The sequence below is a fragment of the Salvelinus alpinus genome, chromosome 17 (genome assembly GCF_045679555.1).
Source record: "Salvelinus alpinus chromosome 17, SLU_Salpinus.1, whole genome shotgun sequence".
Classification (NCBI taxonomy): domain Eukaryota; kingdom Metazoa; phylum Chordata; class Actinopteri; order Salmoniformes; family Salmonidae; genus Salvelinus; species Salvelinus alpinus.
This window is the reverse complement of record NC_092102.1, coordinates 23,690,979-23,706,542: the sequence shown is the minus strand read 5'-3', so window position 1 is coordinate 23,706,542 and position 15,564 is coordinate 23,690,979. Positions and strand designations below refer to the sequence as shown.

Genomic DNA, 15,564 nt, shown 5'->3' with positions numbered 1-15,564 from the left:
AGCGTTTGTAGACTTTAAGAAAAAAATATTAAGTGACAGTTTCATCAGTACGGGCTTAAAGAAAGTCATATCACAAAGATCACAGATGACAGTGCCCACCAAATCTATGACAATAGAGAATGAATTGTAAGCACCAAAGTGTGTTTGTCAAAATAATATCTGAAAATGTCAGTTGTTGAACATAATCCTTCTATTTGCAATAGCAATTTATGATATATGCAGTTGAGGAATATTCCACGTACCAACACTACACGGAGGACAGACATTAGACATTCCCACATACAGTATAATGTATTTTTTATTTAACCTTTATTTAACCAGGTAAGCCAGTTGAGAACAAGTTCTCATTTACAACTGCGACCTGGCCAAGATAAAGCAAAGCAGTGTGACACAAACAACAACACAGAGTTACACATGGAATAAACAAACGCACAGCCAATAACACAATAGAAAAGTCTATATACAGTGTGTGGAAATTAAGTAAGATTAGGGAGGTAAGGCAATAAATAGGCCGTAGTGGCAAAATAATTACAATTTCGCAAATAAACACTGGAGTGACAGATGTGCAGAAGATTAATGTGCAATACTGGAGTGCAAAGGAGAAGAATAAAAAAAAAAAAAAAAAATAACAATATAGAGATGAGGTAGTTGGATGGGCTATTTACAGATGGGCTATGTACAGGTGAAATGATCTGTAAACTGCTCTGATAGCTGATGCTTAAAGATAGTGAGAGAGATATGAGTCTCCAGCTTCTGTGATTTTTGCAATTCGTTCCAGTCATTGGCAGTAGAGAACTGGAAGGAAAGGCGGCCAAAGGAGGAATTGGCTTTGGGGGTGACCAGTGAAATATACCTGCTGGAGCGCGTACTACGGGTGGGTGCTGCTATGGTGACCAGTGAGCTGAGATACGGCAGGGCTTTACCTAGCAAGGACTTATAGATGACCTGGAGCCAGTGGGTTTGGCGACGAATATGAAGCGAGGGCCAGCCAATGAGAGCATACAGGTCGCAGTGGTGGGTAGTATATGGGGCTTTGGTGACGAAACGGATGGCACTGTGATAGACAGCATCCAATTTGCTGAGTAGAGTGTTGGAGGCTATTTTGTAAATTACATCGCCGAAGTCAAGGATCGGTAGGATAGTCCGTTTTACGAGGGTATGTTTGGCAGCATTAGTGAAGGATGCTTTGATGCGAAATAGGAAGCCGATTCTAGATTTAATTTTGGATTGGAGATGCTTAATATGAGTCCTAGGTATTTGTAGTTGTCCACATATTCTAAGTCAGAACCGTCCAGAGTAGTGATGCTAGGCGGGCGGGCAGGTGCGAGCAGCGATCGGTTGAAGAGCATGCATTTAGTTTTACTTGCATTTAAGAGCAGTAGGAGGCCACGGAAGGAGAGTCGTATGGCATTGAAGCTCGTCTGGAGGTTAGTTAACACAGTGTCCAAAGAAGGGCCAGAAGTATACAGAATGGTGTTGTCTGTGTAGAGGTAGATCAGAGAATCACCAGCAGCGAGAGCGACATCATTGATGTATACAGAGAAAAGAGTCGGCCCGAGAATTGAACCCTGTGGCACTCCCATAGAGACTGCCAGAGGTCCGGACAACAGGCCCTCCGATTTGACACACTAAACTCTATCTGAAAAGTAGTTGGTGAACCAGGCAAGGCAGTCATTTGAGAAACCAAGGCTGTTGAGACTGCTGATAAGAATGCGGTGATTGACAGAGTCGAAAGCCTTGGCCAGGTCGATGAATACGGCTGCACAGTATTGTCTTTTGTCGATGGCGATTATGATATCGTTTAGTACCTTGAGCGTGGCTGAGGTGCACACATGACCAGCTCGGAAACCAGATTGCATAGTGTAGAAGGTACGGTGGGATTCGAAATGTTCGGTGATCTGTTTGTTAATTTGGCTTTCGAAGACCTTAGAAAGGCAGGGTAGGATAGATATAGGTCTGTAACAGTTTGGGTCTAGAGTGTCTCCCCCTTTGAAGAGGGGGATGACCGTGGCAGCTTGCCAATCTTTAGGGACCTCAGACGATATGAGAGGTTGAACAGGCTAGTAATAGGGGTTGCAACAATTGCGGCGGATAATTTTAGATAGAGGGTCCAGATTGTCTAGCCGAGTTGATTTGTAGGGGTCCAGATTTTGCAGCTCTTTCAGAACATCAGGTATCTGGATTTGGGTGAAGGAGAAATGGGAAGGCAAGTTGCTGTGGGGGGTGCAGAGAGGTTGACCGGGGTAGGGGTAGCCAGGTGGAAAGCAAGGCCAGCCGTAGAAAAATGCTTATTGAAATTCTCGATAATCATAGATTTATTGGTGGTGACAGTGGTTCCTAGCATCAGTGTATTGGCAGCTGGGAGGAAGTGCTCTTATTCTCCATGGACTTTACAGTGTCCCAGAACTTTTTGGAGTTTGTGCTACAAGGATGCACATTTCTGTTTGAAAAAGCTAGCATTTGCTTTCCTAACTGCCTGTGTATATTGGTTCCCTGAAACGTTGCATATCGCGGGGGCTATTCGATGCTAATGCAGTAAGCCACAGGATGTTTTTGTGCTGGTCAAGGACAGTCAGGTCTGGAGTGAACCAAGGGCTATATCTGTTCCTGGTTCTACATATTTTGAATGGGGAATGCTTATTTATGATGGTGAGGAAAGCACTTTTAAAGAATAACCAGGCCTCCTCTACTGACGGAATGAGGTCAATATCTTTCCAGCATACCCGGGCCAGGTCGATTAGAAAGGCCTGCTCGCTGAAGTGTTATTTAGGGAGCGTTTGACTGTGATGAGGGGTGGTCGTTTGACCGTGGACCCATTACAGACGCAGGCAATGAGGCAGTGATCGCTGAGATCCTGGTTGAAGACAGCAGAGGTGTATTTAGAGGGCAGGTTGGTCAGGATGATATCTATGAGGATGCCCGAGTTTACGGATTTGGGGTTGTACCTGGTAGGTTCCATGATATTTTGGGAGAGATTGAGGGCATCTGGCTTAGATTGTATGACGGCCAGGGTGTTAAGCATATCCCAGTTTAGGTCACCTAACAGTACAAACTCTGAAGATAAATGGGGGGCAATTAATTCACATATGGTGTTCAGGGTGCAGCTGGGGTCTATAACAAGCGGCAACAGTGAGAGACTTATTTCTGGAAAGGTGGATTTTTAAAAGTAGAAGCTCGAACTGTTTGGGCACAGACCTGGATAGTATGACAGAACTCTGCAGGCTGTCTCTGCAGTAGATTGCAACTCCACTCCCTTTGGCAGTTCTGTCTTGGCGGAAAATGTATACACATACATAGAGGCATTTTTCAGCTATGATTTTCCCACTCAGAATCCAGAATGGATATGACAATGGGGCCAGCACAGGACGTAATACACCCTTACAAAAATCTACTTTTTGATCTTCTTGACTTCTTATCTGGTAAACTGCTACTGTGTGTCAAGAAAAGAGCCCCAATCAGGGGTTAGTGTACTCCAGTAAAAAAGGTCTGGTTTAGATTAAAAACTGTGTCCCCGTTCATAAGGGCATGAGAGACTAGTCAGTGGTAGAATTGAGTTGGCACTTTGACCCAAACACCCACAAGGTTGAGGTTACTCATGGACAGTAATTAGTAATTATATATTTTTTTGCATTGATCTTTTAACAGCCTTCTAACTGTCCAAGAATAGGATCCAAAGTGTTAGGAAATATTTGTTCCCATAAATACAAAGGAGTATGTCTCTCCTCATACCTCTGGCACTTTAGTCAGACTGCCAGACTTTGCACCACAGAGCCAATCAGGAGAGAATACATACAGGTCAAGGATGCCAATTGAAAGTCAAGGGGTGTGTCTGTGCCTTTTGGATTACTCTCTCTTTACAGAGAACCCCTGTGGTTCAAGTCAAGAGCTATCCTTCCCCTTTCAGTCTGCTCTGTGCATGTCTGAAAGTGACAGAGCCAGCAGCCAAGAGAGTTTTTCACAGTATGTCATAAAAAATTATTACATTTATGTATGTAAAATGATAATATGTATTAGATCCAGTACAATGGAATAACTAAGACCTGAATTTGAATGCAGCGTGTTCCAATTCCTCTTTCGCTTTCTGTCCAGCAGGGTCAACCAAAAACACTTGGCCTGATGGTTCATGCAGATACTGGGGAAGCAATATAGAAATGTATTGATCCCTTAAATGATTTTACTATTAAATGACCCATATCACAACCCTCATACCTCTTCACAAAAATGTATCTAAATCAATTTTGGAAAAAGGATTTTACTCACAAAAGACGCAGGAGTTTATTTTCCCAGTTAGAAATAGTAGGCTATGCATCAAATAACTGTATTCATCAGAAAAACGAACCCTCAAATGCACTATTGCATTTTGTAAGTTGTCTGCAGGTGGCTTGTTGTGAATGCACTCAAATATCAAGTCATTATCAGGTTCTGTAAACTGCGTTCTAATACTCAACGTAGAAGGATTTGTCTTAATGTACAGTATATGAATGTAATGCTATGAAAAGGATTCTTTCATGTTATCAAGCTCACTTTGACTGACAAATCACTGCCTATTACTGTGATTAAAAAGAGCATATGAAACATTGTTTTCATGAGGCCTACCTGTGCCTTCGTTTAAGCACCTCTGTTTGAACACCTCTCCTGTCCTTGATCCATACCACATATAGCCATTTGCGGATCTTTTCAGTGTCCATGTGAAAGATAGTTATTGCGAGGGTGGAACATTTGTTAACTTTTTTTTTTTTTAACACCCATGTAAAATGAAGGCCTGCAAGCTTACAGATTTAAGTCTAATAGTATGAGATGAAAGTAGACAAACATCAGAGTGTGCGATATGAAGGCATAGTCAGTGGACATTCTGAACCTTGCTTGAGGTCATTAGGTCACATGACCATGGAGCTATTGAAATTTTACATTTTGAAAAATGTATGTAAAATCATGTGAGATGAAAATGGACAAATTAAAGGGTGTGCAATGTGTAGTCCCACTGAGTGGACATTCTGAACCTTGTTTGAAGTCACTAGGTCACATGACCTGATGTAAAATGATGTGAAATTAAAATGGACACACTAAAGGGTGTGCAATGTGTAGGCCCACTGAGTGGACATTCTGAACCTTGTTTGAAGTCACATGACCAAGGAGCTATTGATTTATGTAAAATCATGTGAGATGAAAATGAACAAACTAAAGGGTGTGCAATATAGAAGGGTAGTCAGTGGACATAATGAACCTTGTTTGAAGTCATTAGGTCACATGACCAAGGAACTATTGAAATTCGAATGTAAAACATTTTTTGTACTTTGTTTACGCTCCCTAACTAATTCAACTAGGAATACAAAATGCTGCTCACATTTCCACATGTTTATTAGCTTTGGAAAGCGAATTAATGTCCAAATCGTGAAAATAAGACCTGTGCAATGTTGTGCACAATTTTTCCAACATCATGACACTTATTTGGAGTCTGTGGCTCAAGTGGTTTGAAAGCTAATGAGGTTTGAAAGCGCAAATATCCGTTGAATGTCCAACTTGAAACTGTCTTTACCTAGGCAGTGCAACATAGCTTCAGCGTGTAAATCAGCTAGAAAGATGTCGGCATCCAGTAATTGTCTCTGGCTCCCTCCCAGTTAGGGGGAGTGATGAGATCTACAGCAGTCTCACAACTCAATCGCTGGTTGGAAACTGTTTTCTGCCCCTCCAAAAAAGATAGCATTTGTAGATAATTGGCACTCTTTCTGGGGCTCACCCACAAACAAGACCAAGCCTGGCCTGCTGAGGAGTGACGGACTGGAGGGGTGCTCTCATCTTATCTATGAACATAGACAGGGCTCTAGCTCCACACTGAGATAGGGTGCAGTCCAGGCAGCAGTCTGCCACTAGCATAGTCAATGTACTCAGCTCAGCTATCCCCATTGAGACTGACTGTCTGTGCCTCGATCTAGGTTGGGCTAAACTAAACATCGCCTTAGCAATCTCACTGGAATAAAGACCTCCTCCATTCCTGTCATTATTGAAAGCAATTGTGATCTCACATCTCAAAATAGGGCTACTTAATGTTAGATCCCTCACTTCCAAGGCAGTTATAGTCAATTAACTGATCACTGATCATAATCTTGATGTGATTGGCCTGACTGAAACATGACTTAAGCCTGATGAATTTACTTGTTAAATGAGGCCTCTCCTCCTGGTTACACCATATCCCCCGCGCATCCCGCAAAGGCGGAGGTATTGCTAACATTTACGATAGCAAATTAAAATTGAAAAAAAGAAAAAAAAGAATGCGTTTTCGTCTTTTGAGCTTCTAGTCATGAAATCTATGCAGCCTATTCAAATCATTTTTTATAGCTACTGTTTACAGGTCTCCTGGGCCGTATACAGCGTTCCTCACTGAGTTCCTATCTGACCTTGTAGTAATGGCAAATAATATAAACTTTTTTTTTTGGTGACTTTAATATTAACATGGAAAAGTCCTCAGACCCACTCCAAAAGGCTTTCGGAGCCATCATCGACTCATTGGGTTTTGTCCAACATGTCTCCGGAACTACTCACTGCCACATGGACCTAGTTTGGACCTAGTTTGGACCTCTGGACCTAGTTTTGTCCTGTCCTCATAATCCTGGACTACCGGATCACCATTTTATTACGTTTGCAATCGCAACAAATAATCTGCTCAGACCTCAACTAAGGATCATCAAAAGCCGTGCTATAAATTCTCGGACAACCCAAAGATTCCTAGATGCCCTTCCAGACTCCCTCCACCTACCCAAAGATGTCAGAGTACAAAAATCAGTTACCACCTAACCACCTAAATGAGGAACTAAATTTAACTTTGCGTAATAGCCTAGATGCAGTTGCACCCCTAAAAACAAAAGTCATAAGAAACTAGCTCCCTGGTATACAGAAAATATCCGAGGCCCTGAAGCAAGCTTCCAGAAAATTGGAACGGAAATGGCGCTACACCAAACTGGAAGTCTTCCGACTAGCTTGGAAAGACAGTATCGAAGAGCCCTCACTGCTGCTCGATCATCCTATTTTTCCAACTTAATTGAGCAGAATAAGAACAATCCTACATTTATTTTTGATACTGTCGCAAAGCTAACGAATAAAAAGCAGCATTCCCCAAGAAAGGATGGCTTTCACTTCAGCAGTGATAAATTCATGAACTTCTTTGACGAAAAGATCATGATAATTAGAAAGCAAATTACAGACTCCTCTTTAAATCTGCGTATTTCTCCACAGCTCAGTTGTCCTGAGTCTGTACAACACTGCCAGGACCTAGGATCAAGGGAGACACTCAAGTTTTTTAATACTATATCTCTTGACACATTGAAAATAGTCTTGGCCACGAATCTTTCAAGCCGCATACTGGACCCTATTTCAACTAAACTACTGAAAGAGCCGCTTCCTGTGCTTGGCCCTCCTATGTTGAACATAATAAACGGCTCCCTATCCACCGGATGTGTACCAAACTCACTAAAAGTGGCAGTAATAAAGCCTCTCTTGAAAAAGCCAAACCTTGACCCAGAAAATATAAAAAACTATCGGCCTATATCGAATCTCCCATTCCTCTCAAACATTTTTGAAAAAGCTGTTGCGCAACAACTCACTGCCTTCCTGAAGACAAACAATGTATTCGAAACGCTTCAGTCTGGTTTTAGACCCCATCATAGCACTGAGACTGCACCTGTGAAGGTGGTAAATTACATTTTAATGGCGTCAGACCAAGGCTCTGCATCTTTCCTTGTGCTCCGAGACCTTAGTGCTGCTTTTGATACCACATTCTTTTGGAGAGATTGGAAACCCAAATTGGTCTACACGGATAAATTCTAGCCTGGTTTAGATCTTATCTGTCGGAAAGATATCAGTTTGTCTCTGTGGATGGTTTGTCCTCTGACAAATCAACTGCACATTTTGGTGTTCCTCAAGATTCCGTTTTAGGACCACTATTGTTTTCACTATATATTTTACCTCTTAGTGATGTCATTTGGAAACATAATGTTAACTTTCACTGCTATGCAGACGATACACAGCTGTACATTTCAATGAAACATGGTGAAGCCCCAAAATTGCCCTCCCTGGAAGCCTGTATTTCAGACATAAGGAAGTGGATGGCGGCAAATGTTTTATTTTTAAACTCGTATAAAACAGAGATGCTTGTTCTCGGTCCCAAGAAACAAAGAGATCTTCTGTTGAATCTGACAATTAATCTTGATGGTTGTACAGTTATCTCAAATAAAACTGTGATGGACCTTGGCGTTACTCTGGACCCTGATCTCTCTTTTGACGAACATATCAAGAATGTTTCAAGGACAGCTTTTTTCCATCTTCATAACATTGCAAAAATCTGAAACTTTCTGTCCAAAAATGATAAAGAAAAATGTATTAATGCTTTTGTCACTTCTAGATTAGCCTACTGCAATGCTCTACTTTCCGGCTACCCGGATAAAGCACTAAATAAACTTCAGTTAGTGCTAATCACGGCTGCTAGAATCTTGACTAGAACCCCAAAATTGTATCATATTACTCCAGTGCTAGCCTCTCTACACTGGCTTCCTGTTAAGGATAGGGCTGATTAAGGTTTTACTGCTACCCTACGTACAAAACATTACATAGGTTTGCTCCTACCTATCTTTACGATTTGGTCCTGCTGTACATACCTACGCTACGGTCACAAGACGCAGGCCTCCTTACTGTCCCTAGAATTTCTAAGCAAACAGCTGGAGGCAGGGCTTTCTCCTATAGTTTCATTTTTATGGAATGGTCTGCTTATCCATGTGAGAGACACAGACTCGGTCTCGACCTTTAAGTCTTTATTTCAGACAATCTCTTCAGTAGGTTCTATGATTGAGTGTAGTCTGGCCCAGGGGTGTGAAGGTGAACGGAAAGGCACTGGAGCAATGAACCGTCCTTGTCTCTGCCTGGCCGGTTCCCCTCTCTCCACTGGCATTCTCTGCCTCTAACCCTATTACGGGGGCTGAGTCTGGTGCTTACTGGTGCTTTTCCATGCCGTCCCTAGGAGGGGTGCGTCACTTGAGTGGGTTGAATCACTGACGTGATCTTCCTGTCGGGTTGGCGCCACCCTCGGGTTCGTGCCGTGGGGGAAATCTTTGTGGGCTATACTCGGCCTTGTCTCAGGGTAGGTTGGTGGTTGAAGATATCCCTCTAGTGGTGTGGGGGCTGTGCTTTGGCAAAGTGGGTGGGTTTATATCCTGCCTGTTTGTCCCTGTCCGGGGGTATCGTCGGACAGGGCCACAGTGTCTCCCGACCCCTCCTGTCTCAGCCTCCAGTATGTATTCTGCAATAGTTTGTGTCGGGGGCTAGGGTCAGTCTGTTATATCTGGAGTATTTATCCTGTCTTATCCGATGTCCTGTGTGAATGTAAGTATGCTCCCTCTATTTCTCTCTTTTTCTTCTCTCGGAGGACCTGAGCCCTAGGACCATGCCTCAGGACTACCTGGCCTGATGACTCCTTGCTGTCCCCAGTCTACCTGGTCATGCTGCTGCTCCAGTTCCAACTGTTCTGCCTGCGGCTATGGAACCCTGACCTGTTCACTGGACGGGCTATCTTGTCCCGGACCTGCTGTTTTGGACTCTCTCTCTACCGCACCTGCTGTCTCTAACTCTGAATGACCGGCTATGAAAAGCCAACTGACATTTACTCATGAGGTGCTGACCTGTTACACCCTCTACAACCACTGTGATTATTATTTGACCATGCTGGGCATCTATGAATATTTGAACATCTTGGCCATGTTGTTATCTCCACCCGGCACAGCCAGAAGAGGACTGGCCACCCCTCAGAGCCTGGTTCCTCGCTAGGTTTCTTCCTAGGTTCTGGCCTTTCTAGGGAGTTTTTCCTAGCCACCGTGCTTCTACATCTGCATTGCTTGCTGTTTGGGGTTTTAGGCTAGGTTTCTGTACAGCACTTTGTGACATCGGCTTATGTAAAAAGGGCTTTATAAATACATTTGATTGATTGAGCTTTGTCTTGAAAAATACCGGCACGCTCGTTTTGCATTGCGCCGGATAGGTGGAGATTTCACTTAAGAACCAATAGATGGTCTAAAATGTGCAGGCTCTGCCCACTCATGGCTCCGGGCGATGCAAAACTAACACCCACCCTTCATCACAGTCACTGGTTTCCATTTCCCCTTCATATACAAGCTCTTACAGGTTTGACACCCAACAAGCATGTGACAATTCAGCTTTTACACATTTAAGGTATAAAGCAATAAAACAAAACATTTCTATAGAAATGTAGTTAGAGATGTTATTGACTATCCAGGTCTTCAGTAAACATTAACCACTGACGTCCAATGGGGATTTCACTTTGGTAACTGTCTGAATATCAAATTGAATGTGTCAGTAGATGCAACACCAAGCCTGTCAGGTAACCATGCATGCTAAGACGTGATCATGTTGGTTCATCATACTATCATTATTACCTTTTCTCTGTCTTGTTGTGACTACACACATTTAATCAGAGCCTACAGTACTAAGAACAGTATGCATTTCTTCATGGCTGAATGATTGTCAAGTACATAGAAAAAAGACCAGAGGAATCTGGTTCATAATTTCTTCTTTTATTAGTTGTACAATTATGAAAAATAATAATCATAAAAAAGGACTGGAAGCCCAAGGTCATTTACAATCTTTTTTCTTTGTTTCTGTAGTGATGTCTCTCTGAGTTCTTTCTCTCAGCCTGTTTTCAATCGTTGGGTATTGTTGGAATCGGGGTGAAACTTTGAACATTGTTATACTCAGAAGTATAGGAACATTAGGTACTAAAGAGACATGAGGGGTGCCATAATGAAGCTTGGGAGGGGCTGAGTGCAGGGAACACAATTGCATGTGGCAGTACTGATAAGGGGAGAAACCGTTGAAGGCTCATATCACTTAGCAAGAATGATGCAATGTTTAGAGATAAGGAGACTCCACCCAAAGTGGGGTATGAATACTACCACTGGGGAAGCCATGTCGGTGTCTGAATTACAGCTGTAACAACCCTTTGGGAAGAATTAAACTTGGTTAAGCTTCTCTAGTGTCCGTGAGTTATTTACTCAAAATTAGAACCTAACAGTATCATGATATGTTGAACTTAATAAGACAGTCCTTTTTACAAATGTGGCAAAACAATTACATAGGTACATACATATACATAGATATCTATAAAAACAAAATCATTCAAGTATCAAAATACCGACTGCTAGAGATTAATTTACAATCCAATATCATTGTTATCATCATCATAGTCTTCATTAATATCATCAGAATAGTCCCATTGTACTACCCATGATCCTTATGTGCAAACGCGGAGACAGGACCAGGTTGATGGCTGCAGGCGCTCACATCAACCAGCTAAAGACAGCTGTATCATATAGAGTGAGTACCATATAGCTAGTCTATGTACCCACACAGGCTCAACACTCCAGCTGACCACAGAGTACCCAAAACAGTCAACGTACCAGGAGAGATACCATATGGGGAGAAAACATTGTACCACATTGTACCTAAAATCTTACAGGACTGGTTTTCTGCATTGACTAGTTTAAAATAAATCAAATCGAATCAGGGGGAATAAAAGGCCATCACAGTACCTCCTAACAGGTCCTATAGTTTCCAGTAACTGAACAGTTTAAACATACAAAAAGACACTCCCCCTGTTTTTAAAAGTTGCTGTAGTGTCAGTTGAACAGCCCTCCAAACTTCATCCATGTCAGATTATTCCTCCTGTACACTATTACGTTAACTATCACAGTTCTGTATGTTATGAATGAGAAAATGAAGATAAAGCGATGCTTTGATGTAACTGACCCGGTGCTTGAATGGATGGACATGTGAAAGCCTGTGAGTGTACTGCTGCATCTCGCATTGTAATTATTCTACCCAATCGTACTCTAGTGAGTATAGCATACCGAGGACAACTTTAATGCGTTCCTTTATCTAAATCTGTCTCCCATTTCCCAGTGAGATATCCAGGTAGATCTCTACTTCTTTTCTCAAAAAAATATTTTTATGTTGATTACCACTGTCTGTACCTTAATAAAATTCCCTGTCAGAGTAAACATTAGCTTAGCGTAGCCCTCAGCGAAGAGACATATAAGTGTATGGGAAAGGCCCCTCTGAGGGATCGATCTAGAGAAGCATCCATCTTCAACTCTCATGGAATGGATACACAAGTCACAAAATGTCAGGGAAAAACAACAACTGGGAACATGACACTGTCGAACCCCCACAGATAAAATACACTGTCTGAACAGCATTCACTGGCCTGTCAAGGATAAACATGTTTCCATTTGTAAAAAAAAAACTGAAAAGGAGGGATGTTAAAGTCGAGTGCTTCACATTGAAAGAGATGCCTACCAAACAAACACCTTTCAGTCTCTGGATATCTGACCAAGCTTTGACATATTGAGTCCATTTTCCAGTGTAAGTAAGTGGATGCAGTGAGGATATTGGTTGTTTGGGCCTACTGCTTGGGGGCTGACTTCCTGTCTGTGTGATACAGAGCTACAGCGCTGACCCCTGGAGCTGAACACCTCAGTGGAGGTGAGAAAGAGTGGAGCATGAGGAGAGGGCCAGGGGTGTCAGAGAGGAGGTAGGGCCTTCCTGGTGTATGCAAGCATGTCTCCAGTGGTACTGGTAGGAAGGGTGCATGGAAAGTGGCCTTTCTCCTGGTTCCAAAAATGCCTCCTGCCCCACAACACAACCCCATGGGTATGGGTCACCCCTGACCTCTCACTCTGGCTGGGTGTCCGGTCATGGTAGTCAGCTACATGGAAGGGAGACACACACCAACACAGCACTGGGGTTAAAATAATGTAAAAGCATAACTGAGCCAACTGAAAACAAAATGGCGTAGATATCAAAATAACAGATTTTTCGAGATAATGATTAAATTCCGCTTCCATGTTAGCACTGAATATCGACTGAGGCAGGGTGAATAGTAAAACAAACACAGACAGTCATTAATGACAACATGATGAACATAAAGGAGAAACTGTATGATGTATGAGTGGTGAAAAAAAAGAAGGAAAATTAAAAAGGGTAAAAAGGAAAGTCCCCTATTTCACTGTTTACTTTCAACAGACATTGGGTTGATTGCATCGTGGCACTATTTGGAATATGGCGATGAGTTAGAAATGTTGATCGATGCAAAGAGTGATATGATTTCAAATGAGAACACTGAATGCACTATACCTAAAGTATAGCAACATTATGTAATGCTGTACTTTTAATCTGTATACATCAGCCTCTGTTTAACCACAGTGGATGGACTAGATGCCAACTAAACAGAATATGTGCCTTGACAAGGTTATGCCTTCATGTTTCAGTCCATTAAGACATGCTTGGATTAGGAAAGATGGATGGTACAGCAGTTTATTCTTTTGACGCATTTCACCTAATCACTCCTCTCCAGTGAGATTTGATGTGCTCTCCTCCTCATGAAGGTTAATATAACCGATCAGCCCTATATTGATGGATCTACCGGCAAGGCTGGGTAATTAGACTGAAACCGTCACCCAAGTCTATTACTGGTGGCTAGAGCAGAATTCATGCATTTTGGCTCATACTCTATTGAATAAACAGTCAATTTAAGTTCTCGTCATATCATCTTTGATGCACATATTTCCCCAGCATCCAAGCATTCACAAAGTTTTCATGACACTCCAAATAAGGATTGCACTAGATATCAAATTCTCAGTCAAAGAGCAAGGCATGCTCAGATTGATTTCCCACACTGCTGTCTATAACAGTGAGGACATCTATATCTGTTTGAACCTCTGTGTCCTATCTATCCCCCATCAATGTTAACTCCATTAGTTACCAGTAGAGACCTCCTATCACAGTGCTGGACCCTAGCCTACTTTGGTAGCATAACACAGAGTGCCAGTTTCCCAGACTCAGATTAAGTATGGGAAACCGACACAAAGAGCGAAAATAAATCAGACAGGATACGCATCAACATGCCCTTCCCTCTGTTTACCCAAATGGACCAATCCTAGGGGGGGGGGGGGGGCTTAGGGTTTAGTCCAGAGTTGTCTTCCATCCCCTTGCAGAGAAACAGGCAATGTTCCTACTAATGAGCATAGAACTACAACAATGGAACAGGGAGTCTCTCACAGAGAGAAAACAAGGAAGGGGAAAGTTCTTCAAGAGCGCCTCACAGTGGCCGTCGCCTGGTAGAGCAGTAAACGCACCCAGAGGAGAAAGGAAAAAGAAAGGAGGGATAGATGGATAGAAAAATTAAGGATTGTCCTAAGAGAATTTGGGGCGAGGGAAAGAGGAATGGTGAGGAGTGGGGAGGTAGGTAGGTAGAATGGAGATAGCAGCCACTGAACAAACTGAATCAGTGACTGGATTTGTGGATTACATTAGCTGTCCTACACACATCATAGCTAGGGTACTGAATAACAGCACCATACATTAGAACAGTTTAAGCAGAACTAACAGTGTCAATGTGAGGGAAGTGGAAGGACAAGGTAGAGTATCATGCTTCACAGAGGCAAGGGGAACCAAATGCCTAGGAACATACTGTACGATGATCACAGAGCAATGATTCAGGGCCCAGAGGAGTCAGCAGTTTAACACAGCGAAAAGGAGCAGGGATCAGGGTGGAGTCCAGGAGGTTGTCCAGTTAGTCCCCACAAAGAGATTTGTGGTCAGGTGGAGAGGCAGTGGCAAGGCAAGGACAGAAGAGGCAGGTCTCATAATGGTAGACTGAATAACAGACAGGGGGAGGAGAGAAGTTGAGTCTTTCAGCAGACAGAGGAGAGGAGGTGGAGGCAGAGGAGAGGTGGAGACAGAGGAGGGCAGGAGGGTTCTGGCCCAGAGAAAGAGGCAGGACGCAGAGTCACAGTGAAAGGCACACAGAAGGAGGAGGAAAGGTACAGTAAGTCAGAAGGTCAAACCCAGGGTCAAAGGGCAGAGGGCAGGAGAGGTGTCAGGTCCACTCAGAATATGGTGGTCTCGTACTTAGTGCTGATGGTCCTCTTGGAGTCTTTGGGGACAGGGTCCACCAGCCACGTGGTGCTGCCCTGGGACTGGGAGTCCACTTCCAGCTCCAACGGGTCCACCTGGTGGGGTAGGGGACACAGAGGGGGCTCAGATACAGGATTTGACACTTCTTAGGGTGAGAGTCAACAGACAAATAAATGCAATTCATGTGCTGAATTACATGTTAGTCATTCTAAGATCACGGTGTGGTGAAATCCTGCACGGAGCCTGCCTGGTGCCCAAACAAAATCCATCTTTACTCCTCTCTAACAATACCGCTACAACAGTGTATTGTGCCTGAACATGTTGTGCAAACAGAGAGATCATGACAGGAACTGATGACTCATTGAAGCACAGTAAAATGTACTAAGTGTGAGTAAGAAAACCTTAACAGAGGAACCAGTGAGGACCAAGATATACCATATCACATCAGCAAATCAAGTGTGATTCCCAACCTGGAATGTTCATGCCACTAGAGGGCTCCCAAGGGCTTTACAACTATCAAGGGGTCTAGTAAAGAACAACACAGTAACCAACAGAGAGTTGATGGTGTCTCAACATGACGCCATCTTTTGA

The 15,564-nt window shown here is 43.0% G+C and overlaps 1 protein-coding gene and 1 long non-coding RNA gene across 11 annotated transcripts in view; one reads left to right on the top strand and one right to left on the bottom strand.

Annotated features, from left to right (window-relative positions):
- The first annotated feature begins 8,655 nt into the window (after positions 1-8,655).
- On the top strand, positions 8,656-11,028 carry LOC139542557 (uncharacterized). Its single transcript, XR_011668517.1, has 2 exons — positions 8,656-9,277; positions 9,413-11,028. It is a non-coding gene; the product is annotated as an uncharacterized lncRNA (long non-coding RNA).
- LOC139542554 (ankyrin repeat and SAM domain-containing protein 1A-like) overlaps positions 10,554-15,564 on the bottom strand; it is a 109,508-nt gene continuing 104,497 nt past the window's right edge. For 8 of the 10 annotated variants that reach the window (XM_071348125.1, XM_071348126.1, XM_071348122.1 and 5 more), the window contains one exon: positions 10,554-15,068. In XM_071348125.1, coding sequence (XP_071204226.1) covers positions 14,946-15,068 — 123 coding nt within the window. In that variant the 3' untranslated portion in view covers positions 10,554-14,945. The remainder of the gene's footprint in view (positions 15,069-15,564) is intronic. The other 2 variants (XM_071348127.1, XM_071348131.1) reach the window with 1 other exon arrangement.